At 48.9% G+C, this 10,805-nt stretch overlaps 1 protein-coding gene across 1 annotated transcript in view; it reads left to right on the forward strand.

The window, feature by feature from the left end:
• The first annotated feature begins 5,691 nt into the window (after nt 1-5,691).
• The window catches only part of skic3 (SKI3 subunit of superkiller complex), a 17,739-nt gene continuing 12,625 nt past the window's right edge, over nt 5,692-10,805 (forward strand). Inside the window, exons 1-14 of the mRNA XM_084457275.1 lie at nt 5,692-5,808; nt 6,295-6,392; nt 6,609-6,752; nt 7,031-7,122; nt 7,223-7,298; nt 7,872-8,018; nt 8,157-8,255; nt 8,359-8,467; nt 8,550-8,690; nt 8,811-8,912; nt 9,046-9,170; nt 9,304-9,390; nt 10,374-10,477; nt 10,614-10,740. Coding sequence (XP_084313401.1) covers nt 6,303-6,392; nt 6,609-6,752; nt 7,031-7,122; nt 7,223-7,298; nt 7,872-8,018; nt 8,157-8,255; nt 8,359-8,467; nt 8,550-8,690; nt 8,811-8,912; nt 9,046-9,170; nt 9,304-9,390; nt 10,374-10,477; nt 10,614-10,740 — 1,443 coding nt within the window. The 5' untranslated portion in view covers nt 5,692-5,808; nt 6,295-6,302. The remainder of the gene's footprint in view (nt 5,809-6,294; nt 6,393-6,608; nt 6,753-7,030; nt 7,123-7,222; nt 7,299-7,871; nt 8,019-8,156; nt 8,256-8,358; nt 8,468-8,549; nt 8,691-8,810; nt 8,913-9,045; nt 9,171-9,303; nt 9,391-10,373; nt 10,478-10,613; nt 10,741-10,805) is intronic.

The following is a 10,805-nucleotide window of genomic DNA, read 5'->3' on the forward strand; positions in this document are numbered from 1 at the left end:
CTCTCCCTCAATCTCTCCCTTTATCCCTCCCTCCCTAAATCTCTCCCTTCATCCATCCCTCCCTCTCTCCCTTCATCCATCCGCATACAGTTCTGGGAGGGCGACTTGACTGAAATATGTGCGGGAGGGAAGCACGTATCTTTTATCCAGCGTTTGGACAAGGTTTCGAAACCCGTCTTTTGTCACGGTGTTAACAGGCACCATGTCTTTAGCGAGGTACTTTGTCACGGCGTTGGTTACCTCACGGTGCCTTCGTGATCCTTTTTCATACGGGGTAACGCTTGCAAATGAGTGTGAAATGGAGGATTGTTTGCTAGACTGGGGTACATTGCTAACGTTACTTTCACTCGCTTTTTTGGCCATGCAGGCATCGTATATCTCCTTGTGGTGCTTACTCAAGTGTTGATACAGGTTGGTGGCGTTTCCCCGGGATGTAGCAACTGTTCCGCGGCAGGTCTTACAAAGCACTGTTCTCTGTTGTACATCTGTCCCCTGAAACCCGAAATATTGCCATATTACGGATGTACTGCTTTTCTTGGCTATTAAATGCTCTATTTCTTCTGGCTCAGCCGATGACATTTCCGGGTCACGAAGACGTTGGCTACTGAGCTACCGGTGTAGGCTAGCCATGTGTTCAGTTCACTCGTAGTTTCACTCATGTTGTTGGTGGGCGGACCCTACAGCAGTTGCCATTGGCCACTTTTGATTGTTGAGCAAGCACCGTATTAATGATTGGTGAGCATAACTGTCATCCAAGGGGAAACGCTGGTCCAGACCCAGACACGCTTCATAACGCAGCCTAAAATAATCGCAGCCTTTGCGATTTGTTAATCGCGTTGTTTCAAATCGCAATTTCGATTTGAAATCGATTAATCGTTCAGCCCTATCACGGATACAAGTGGCCAAAATGAGTTTTCTCCGGAGGGTGGCTGGGGTCTCCCTGAGAGATCGGGTGAGAAGTTCAGTCATCCGGGAGAGACTCGGAGTGGAGCTGCTGCTCCTTTGCGTCGATGAGCCAGTTGAGGAGGTTCGGGCATCTAGTGAGGATGTTAGGGAGGTGTTCCAGGCGTATCCAGCTGGGAAGAGGCCGCGGGGTAGACCCAGGACTAGGTGGCGGGATTACATCTCCGCACTGGCCTGGGAGTGGCTAAAGATTCCCGGCAGGTTGATGCTGCCAGGGAAAGGGATGTCTGGGGCCCCCTGCTGGAACTGCTGCCTCCGCGACCCGACCCCGGATAAGCGGATGAAGATGGATGGATGGATGCTGTATCCTGTTCTTGATTATCACCATTTTGCTTTGGCAACAGATACCATTGTATTTAATGCTAATAAAGCTCATTTGAATTGAATAGCGTGTTCCCTGATCTACCATCTGGAGAGGTGTCACTGCAACATCTGCAAAGTGCACTGCTCTCTGCGAGAGAATGATCTCATCCTGTGCTTGGATGCCACTAGTAAGTTTGGGCACCCGTATGGTACTTCAGTCGGGGTAGAAATATCTGCCGAGCCCAGTCTACCCAGCACCCAACAACACACTTTGCCAGGGCATGCTCTAAATGGCTAAAACTCGTCCCGCCGCTGACATGCTGATCCTTCTCAAAATGATGACCACAAATACCCATGGCTGTATCTAAAATAAATGTTCATCATCAGAGAAACAGACTGCTCAGTGTTTAATGTGCCAAGTATCACAGTGATAGAGGATTCCATGTATTCTAACCTGTCCGCCACAATCTAACCTTTCATTTCCCTGTTGTTTATGTTATCACCAGTCTCCTCCCACCCACCGAGATGTCCCGCGCTGCATCCAAGTCTCGCGCTGAGAAGGGCCGCACCCCCACTGCCCCCGCGCCCCCACCTCCGCCCAGCCAAAGTCCAGACGTGGTGGACGTTGTCCCTGGCCGTCTCTCTCGGGCCGGCTGGTTGTCCCTCCTGAGGCAGGAGGAGGGAGAGGAGGTGGTGGCGGAGGTCCTGGGGGAGTTCCTCAGCCATGTGATGGACAGGTGTTATGAGGTGTACCTTCAGAAGCAGGTGAAGCATGTCAGGCTGGATGGAGGCTGAACCAGAGAGTTCTGTTAGGCTAACCTCTTATTAACAGTTACATCCCTGAGCCAGTTTGTTCCCAGTGCCTTTGCTGGACTGACGAGTTAAATATTTCCTTCACAGCTAGTGCCGTTCACAGCGTCCTGGGCCAGAGATTCCCTGGTTCAGATTCTGGAGTGGCAGTTCCTGGTCCAGGACGAGGGGGAAGGACAAGAGAGCGCCCCCACCTGGGCAGAGGAATCAGAGCCCCTGCCTTCAACCACAGACTCCTGGGCACAAGGCTGTGTGTCTGTCATACATGCCAGACCCCCAAAACACCCCTTTCCCCAACAGGTACTGTACCATTGTCATTGCACCCCACCACAAATTTACTCACCTCAATTTACTCAACCCCAAAAAATAATAATACTTCTTTTTTAGCCATTGAATGATTGATCTGAAATGCAAAATTGTTTGGTTGTTTCGGCAGATAATTCCTGTTGGCCAGGCAGCTGGACAGACAGACCAAAAAGCCAGGTCCCACAGGATAGGCCATACGAGCACTTCTCCAAAGCGCAGCTTTGCAAAGGACAGAAAGCTCAGAGAACCTCCAGGGTTCAAGGGTTACAAATTCTCCCCCATCCCCCCACCGAAAAGTGAGTGCCGGAAGAGGAGTCAGGTGAACTCACCCCCCATCACCCCTACAAAAGACCATCCACTGTCCCCAAGGTATTCTCTGACTCTCTCAGTGAACGAGGAGGAGGAAGATGAGGATGATGAAGAGAGGTGTGCGCACAGCTCAATCCATAGGATTGACCCCCTAACCCAGCGCGAAGTCTTCCCAGCCATGCCGAGATTGGACCCTGCCCGTCTGCCACGCCACTACGTCTGGCCCCAGTACGAGGTTCTAGACGTAAGTCCCTCCAAGCTCCAGGCCGGGAGAACCAGAGCCAGAGAAGCAGTGCCAGCAGGACAGAAACGTGACAAACTGCACAGCACACATACAAAGGCGCTGAAACCTCTAACCAGTTACGATGCCCCATCCAAGGCCACCAGGAGAAGTGCTCTGTCGGGGGCGGTATGCATGTCCCTCAGGCGGAGGTCTGTCTTAGACAGAGGCAACAGCGACTGCATTTTTCCTTTCTCCGGCACTTTGATGCTGGACACTATGAAGCTGGCGCCAGGGGTCTCCCTGAAGGGCCCCCAGGGGACCCGGTCTACCCCCCTGAAGGGCTGCCCAGCCCAGCCGGAGCGCTGTACAGAGCTGAGGCCCATACGGAACAGCCTTCCCGTGCCATTGTTCCCACTGGAACAGCTGACAGCCGGACGAGCCCCCCCGGGTTACCCCACTGCTCCAGGGAAGCACAACTGTAAACAAATGAGAGTTCCATTTAATAACAAAGACTGAATGAATAGAATATAATGAATGAAATACTACGTACACAATATGTTTATTTTCCTATTCAATGTCTGTTATTTTCCAAAAAAATTTACTAAAATAAAAAATACATATTCTATCATGAGTTAGTTATGTGGACAACTCTGGTTTGAACTCATTCCAATCGAAGGATTCTGAAACATGATGCACACACATCAAAGAGTGCAACAGGTGCTCGACAAAAAACAATACAGAGGAGAGAAGGAATGTCCGCACACTATTTGTAGCTCCCACAGTGAATGTATTTAGGGCTCTAAATAAATTCACCGTGGGAGCCACAAATACCACATGCAAATATTCCTTCTCTCCTTCCTAAATAAGTCCCAGCATCACATATGAGTTGAGCACCACTTTTTCCTCTTCTATGTGTCTATTGGTTTCTCCTTGCACAAGTTTACCTTGTGGATTTTAAGACTGCCTCTGTATTTGGAGGTCTTGCCACAGTCTGGGCAGGGGAAGGGTGCCACTGCTGTGTGAAGTAGAGTATTCGTTCAGGCTGAAACGATGACTGAACGTCTTTTGACACTCAGTGCAGGTGTAGGGTTTCTCTCCAGTATGAATATACATGTGACTTCAGTGCCTGGTTTGAAACATACATTTCTTATTGCAGTATTTGCTGTTCCATGTGAACTCGCCTATAGCTTTTTTTGTTTGTTTGAAGATATTTTGGGGGCATTTGTGCTTTATTATAGGCTATACAGTAGAAGTGACAGGAAAGGTGGGAGAGAGAGAAGAGGATATGCAGCACAGGGCCCAGGCCGGATTCGAACCGGGACCGCTGCGATAAGGACTAGCCTTAACGTGGTACACACCTTACCCATGAGCCACTGGGGCACCCCTCCTATGGCTTTTGAGCAGTACTCCCTCTTTGAATGTGGTGTGGCTGTGCATGTGGACAAACAGACCATCACTGCTGCTGTAGGTCTTAATACAGAGCCTGCTCATTAGTGTGTGCCTAGCCTACATGTGGCCCTTTAAAACATTGTAAGCTCTTGCCACACCTTATACGTGTACAGTCTCACATCTTTATGTGTTCACCTGGGAGTATTATAGTTTGCTCAGCTGGTAAACCACTGGCCACATTAACAGCTACTGTATATGGCTTCTCTTTAGTTTGGATGTGCATAATGCATCCTCAGGTACTGATGTTGGGCAAAATGGATTCTGAACAGGGGTGAGGCTGCTCTCCTGTGTGTGTGCGCTCATGTACAGTAGTTCCACTCTGCTGGAAGCCTTTGTCACAGTAGGAGCAGCTGTAAGGGTGTTCAGTGGGGTATGTCTTACTCTGCATGGTTAGGTTGCTAACGTGGCGGAACGGAAGGCTTTACCAGTCTAGGGCAAGAGTGGGGCAACTCCCCAGAATTAAATAGTCTCACATCTACAGCAGCTGAATTTGCATATGCCTGGCCAGTGGCCACATCTGACTGCATCCAAAGCCGACCGCACTCCTTGCATTTCAAGGGTTTCTCAACTTTTTCTTGTGGTCATCAGAGGGTCCGGTTGCATGTAGCACTTAGGACAGACATCACAGGGACAGAGGAGTCCTGTGTGTGGACTGGACTCTCATGTGAACTGTCAGAGTGGCAGGGCACACCAGTAGCCTAGTGGACTTCTACTACTAGAAGTACTTTATTGATCCCTGAGGTGAAATTGCACAGTTACCACTTCAAAAGCCCAGTCTTTCTTTTTCTTTCTGTGCCTCCTTTTCTTTTTAGCCAAGTTGCAAACAAGCTTTTCCTCATCAGCTTCAGCTCCAGCCTCTTCCCTGCAAATGCCCTTTCTCTTTTTGTAAACATGAACTGATGTTATTGAAATTCCATTGATTGGTGTTTCTGACCCTTCATGCCTATTCTTCGAGGATGGCTTATCTCTAGACGACAACAGTTTGTCACCCTTCCTGCTTACAATTCACCAGAATGATAGACAATTCAATTAGGAACAGGCCGTCACCAATCTCCCCTTCCTTGGAGAGATGTGCTGAGAGGGAAGCTATTGTAGAATAGGCCTACAATCACATGTTCTTTAGCTATTATTAGCATTTTCATGCTATAAGCAATATTATCACATGTATTGTGGTTGTTAGAGCATATGGAGTAAATAACTACAAAGGCTGTGTTTCGAGCACGCAATTTGGAGGAACTACAAATTAATTTACCTTCTTTTTGGTAATCCAACACAATTCATGTCTTGGACTTTTATTTTGAAAATCCTATTAAGTCTACTGCTGTCCCAGCTTACTTCCATGACACCAGTGCATCAGATGGCCACTATCTACCTAGATTTCGAATGATCAATTAAACAGTTGCTAACTAATGATTTAAAGTCACGGAAATACAATATATCAAAAGGTAGGTAGCACCAGCTGACGTTTGACCATAAACACTTCACGCTAGATAGTTGTGAAATATGAAATGAACAAGATTAACATTAGCTAGCATGCTAACTAGTTGCTAGCCAACCTGCAAGGCTAGCTAGTGTCACGTAGGTATAACGTCAGCTAGTAGCTAGCTAGCTAGATTCATGTGCCACTTCATATGGCTAATGTTGACTTGCTCGCTACCTAGCTGTCATCCCTATTTTGTTTAGCTAAGGTCACTTTTTAGCACGGATAGCTTGTAACTAAGTAGCTAACGTTAGCTAACCAGATACCGTTACCTGGGATAGGATCAGAGATGAGCAGTCAGTGTCTGCCAGTAGAATTGAAGAACTGTCAGTAGAAGCTGTCATTTTGATCAAAACATTAGCTATCAGCTGTCCCTTCATTGTCCAGGCTTAGGTCGTCATTTTTCGGCATCTAGTGTGAACATGTAATATTCTACATTTTGTACATTTAGCAGGAACAATGTCAAGCAAAGAGGTGAAAACAGAGCTGAAAAGTGCCAGAGAGGCCATCAAAAACAAGGACTTCAAGGAGGCACTGAAACACTGCAAGGTGGGGTGCTTTTCCTAACAGAACTAGGATGCCAAGAAATTCAACATGCATGTGTAAAGCCGAGTTAAGACCTTTAGTCATTTGTTTTTGGTCACTTGTTTTCAGTGTTGTGAGATAATTGCTTGTGACAACAAAGTAACAGTAGCAGATACTTGGAATTTGGACTTGATTTTTGAAACACGATTCACGATTGAATCCCTTTTTCTCCTGTCTCAGGCTGTGCTGAAGTTGGAGAAGAACAACTACAATGCGTGGGTCTTCATCGGCGTGGCAGCCAGTGAGCTGGAGCAGCCAGACCAGGCTCAGACGGCTTACAGAAAGGCCCTGGAGCTGGAGCCCAAGCAGCTGCTGGCCTGGCAGGTGGGGAGAGGAGGACCAGGGCTGCAGCGTGTTTAGTGATGGTGAACATTCACAACATGGATGTGGAGCTGAGCCGTCCCACAATTCCCAAAACAGACACAACCCAGCACTGCCCAGTTGATTTCTATAAGAGACTAGTGAAATATACATGTTCCTTAGCTCAGATTCCAACGGAAGGATTAGACCCACAAGTGTGTGGCTTGAAATGTATTCTTGTTTTGTATTCCAACGATTGGCTTTGTGGGCCTTACCTGTCAATAATGTAACACTGTCCACAGGGCTTAGCTAACCTCTATGAGAAGATTGACCAGACAGATTTCAAAGCGGAGCTCCCGGCGGTCTACCTGAAACTCATAGACCTGTATGAAAGGTATGTCTCAGGGACATCTGTCCTTTCCTCCATGAGTCATGCTTTGGTTGGTTTCTCATTGGGTGACATTGTTGACCCTTGTGCATTTTTGCATTCACAGTTCAGACAAAGCAAAGTGTTATGAAGTGATTCGAAAATTGGCAGATATCTACAGTACAAATAAGGACTATTTACAGGTATGTGTAACCGTTCTGTAATAGAATAAAATCTGATCTAAAGTGAAAAGATTTGCCAAGGTTCGCTCAAAAAGGTTAAGTCTGATTTATTGAGAAAACATATGAGCGCAAGGACTTCAGGATAACACACGTAAGTGGCCTCCAGCCGAAGTCAAGTAGGCTCGTCTTGCGCGGCCTTATATTAGACAATACATGGATGTGACGCTATCAGAGATTTGGTTGGCTAACCCATCTGTACACGTCATAAGAAATGGCAGACATCATCAACAGTGGTCGAGAATACAGACACGTGACATGAGAAAGGGCGGTGGAACAAAGGATGGTTATTCTAGGGCAGACAACATCTAGGTGTTTTGACCTCCTGGAGGTCATCCTGTCATAAATGAGGTTAGCACAGCTATGTGAAAGGTTGAGGGAGGTGGTGAAATTACAATTTCTATGACAGTTCATGTGTGTGTGTTGGTCCTTGTATTCTGTTGGATTGCACATAAAAAGGACTGCGTGTGTGTGTGTGTGTGTGTGCGTGTGCGTGCGTGTGTGCGTGCGTGTGTGTGTGTGCCTACGCCCGTGTAGGTGGCGAAGGTGTGGGAGAAGCTGATTGGTCTGAAGGCGGGAGAAGGAGAGGCTGTGGAGAAGGCAGAGATTTTGCAGCTATGGCAACAGATGACCCACCTTCTCTCAGACAGTGTTGAGGAGCAGGACAATGAGACCCAGCAGCACGTAAGAGCCGGAAAAAAAATCCCTCACGATAAAGACTGCTACTTAAGTATTTGTGCATAAATATTCTCATGCTGTGCCTTTCTATGCCGCTGTCATTCTGTCCTCATCTATAACCACAATGTCGTTGATGTCCCACAGTTAATCACCGCCTTTGAAAAGGCCATGGTGCTCACTGACAATGTTCCTGGAGAGGACCACCAGAAGCTCTCAGCCGACTACATTAAATGCCTGTCAAAAGTAAAGCTCTCCCTGTTTGCCGTACTGTCACAGACGCCCCACTGTTTGAAATTTTCCCTGCCATTTTGCTGCCAACAGTAAACTGTCCTCTCTCTTTCTCCAGCTATCACACGAGGAGGCCAGGTTGAAGGACGCCTGCGAGTCCATGTTGGCCCTCTATCCCTCAGAGACGTACCCTCTGGAAGCCCTCTGCTCATATTACCTCAAGACAGGTACGAGCTGGCGTCCCTCACAGCGTGTTTTGATGGTTACTGTGCAGCAGGCCGTTACAGTACCAGCTGTGTTCGTCTGTAGGGGTCCTCAGTGAGGACGCGGGCCGCAGTTTTGCTCGACTCTTGGATCTGGACCCAGACAGCAGCTTAGCCCACCTGGGCCTGGGGATCAGAGCTCTGGAGGAGGGCAAGTGTGCGGACGCCATCGTGGAACTGTCTCTAGGTGAGTCCTGTACCGTGTCAACCTGATGATCTGATGATGATTCAGAGAGAGGGAGCGACCGTCGAACAGGTAGTTGGCTCTGTGGCGTCGCATTTCACCTTACCGTCTGTCGTGTGCCAGGACTTAAGAGGATGAGCTCCAGCGCGGTGGGATGGTGCGGCCTCGCGCAGGCCCAGCTGAGAACCCACCGATACTCCGACAGCGCCGCATCCTGCTCCCAAGGTACGCTTCGCCCGCGAACCCCCCCCACACACAGTCACGCCAGCCGCAGCTGTCAGACGGATGTGTCTCGTCGGTCGGCGAGGCGGGCGTGGCGTTCAGGAGGTGTAAAGCCCTCGTTGTCCCGTCCTGTCAGGTCTGAAGCTGAGCGGTTCTGCCGACGAGGAGCTGCGTCTGAGGCTGCTGAGGTTGAAGGTGGAGGCCCTGGTCAGGACTGCGGAGGACCAGGCTTCTGACCAAGCCCTGGAGACCCTCGCACAGGTGCCGCCAGTCACTTCCCACCGGAACGCCTCTCGCCCTCTCCCTCATAGGGTGGTTTCCCGGTGTACAGTATGCTTATTATTATGCAACGTCAGGGAATTCCCAACGGCTTGTGTTTCTGCTCTCTGTCTAGCTCCCAGACGCGAACAACGACCCTGCCCTGGTAGCGCTTAAAGGAAGAGTGTATCTGCAGAAAGGCCAGGTGGACCGAGCCCTCCAGGTGAGACCTCTGCTCTTCACTAGCCCCACACTCAAACTGAATTCCCATGTCGTTTCACTTCATTATTCAGTCTGAACAAACTCCCATTGCAGCCGTTTTCCCGAGATGGGCGTTGCCGAAGGAGTCCTTAGTGATTAGTTCATCCCCTATCCAATCACGTTGCGCAGTTTAATTTAAAGGACGCGTACAAAGGATGCGATGATTGGCCTGATTGGAATTCCAACCTAGAGATCACTGTGGACGAGACCCTTTCCAGACCTTGATTCAGATTCAGGGGCTGGAGCCAGGCTTTCTTTCACCCCTCTCTACTCGGACTCTAGCCTCACTTTATCAGTGTGTTTGCGTTCATGCGATTCTCAGTCAACCAGGAGCAATGAGTTCTAGTCAGTGGGGTTACACTGACTGTAACAACATCTCTATTAACTCTGACATGTTGACTGCAGCTTCTCCTCTACCACCCTCTGCTGGATAAACTAGGTTACTGCCATCTCTTCAATCTCCCTCCTGCGCTTCAGTGTACTGTAGCTGGTTCACACTGTAAACTGCCCTATGGTTTCTAAAAGACAACACAAGCCAAATGTATACATCCCTATCTCCTCTATTCAACCTTTATTTAACAAGACAGATTGTCTTAGAAAATGACCTCAGACAAAATGACTGGGACTGCGATGATTGGGGTGTACTGTTGGTTCACTTACTTTGATTCTAGCGCTTTGACTTCTGGTGTCACTTGTTCTTATAAAAGGCTTTTCGGATGATGACTGTGAGGTACAGTCGGTTCGCTTACTCTTGAGAAATGTACTTTCAAGTCACTTTGGATAAACGCTTCTGCTAAATTACTCAAATGTTAATGTACTGTTCTAAGTGGTCGTTGTTCATTAGCCTTGCACAGGCTGTCTCTGTCTGACTGACTGGTTCTGTGAGATCAGGTGTGGGGTTTGAGAGGGCGTGTGCCTCACAGTAGCTGACCCTGTCCTCCTCAGGTGTCATCTGAGCTCCTGGCCTCGCACCCTGACCTGGCACAGGGCCTGGCACTGAGGGGACTGATACAGCTAGCCCAGGAGCAACGCCAGCTGGCAGAGCAGAGGTGTGATGTGTGTGTGTGTGTGTGTGGGGGTGTTGGGTGTGATGTTAAGTATGATCTAACACTAATAGCCTGAGAGACAACCTCACGTCTCCATGCCCCTCTAATCCTATTAGATGATCTCTCTCCACTTCTGTAGCTTCCTGCAGGCAGCGAGCCGGGCGCCAGACTGCGGGGAGTACTACTTCCTGTTGGGACAGCTCTACTGGGACATGGGGGAGGAGACTCGCAGGGACAGGAGCAAGGCACACACGCACCTGCTTAAGGTTTGCATACACCTCTCTCTGTCCCCTCTCTCTCTCTCTCTCTCTCTCTTTCTCTTTCTCTCTCT

The sequence above is a fragment of the Borostomias antarcticus genome (assembly GCF_949987555.1).
Source record: "Borostomias antarcticus genome assembly, chromosome: 23".
Lineage (NCBI taxonomy): Eukaryota > Metazoa > Chordata > Actinopteri > Stomiiformes > Stomiidae > Borostomias > Borostomias antarcticus.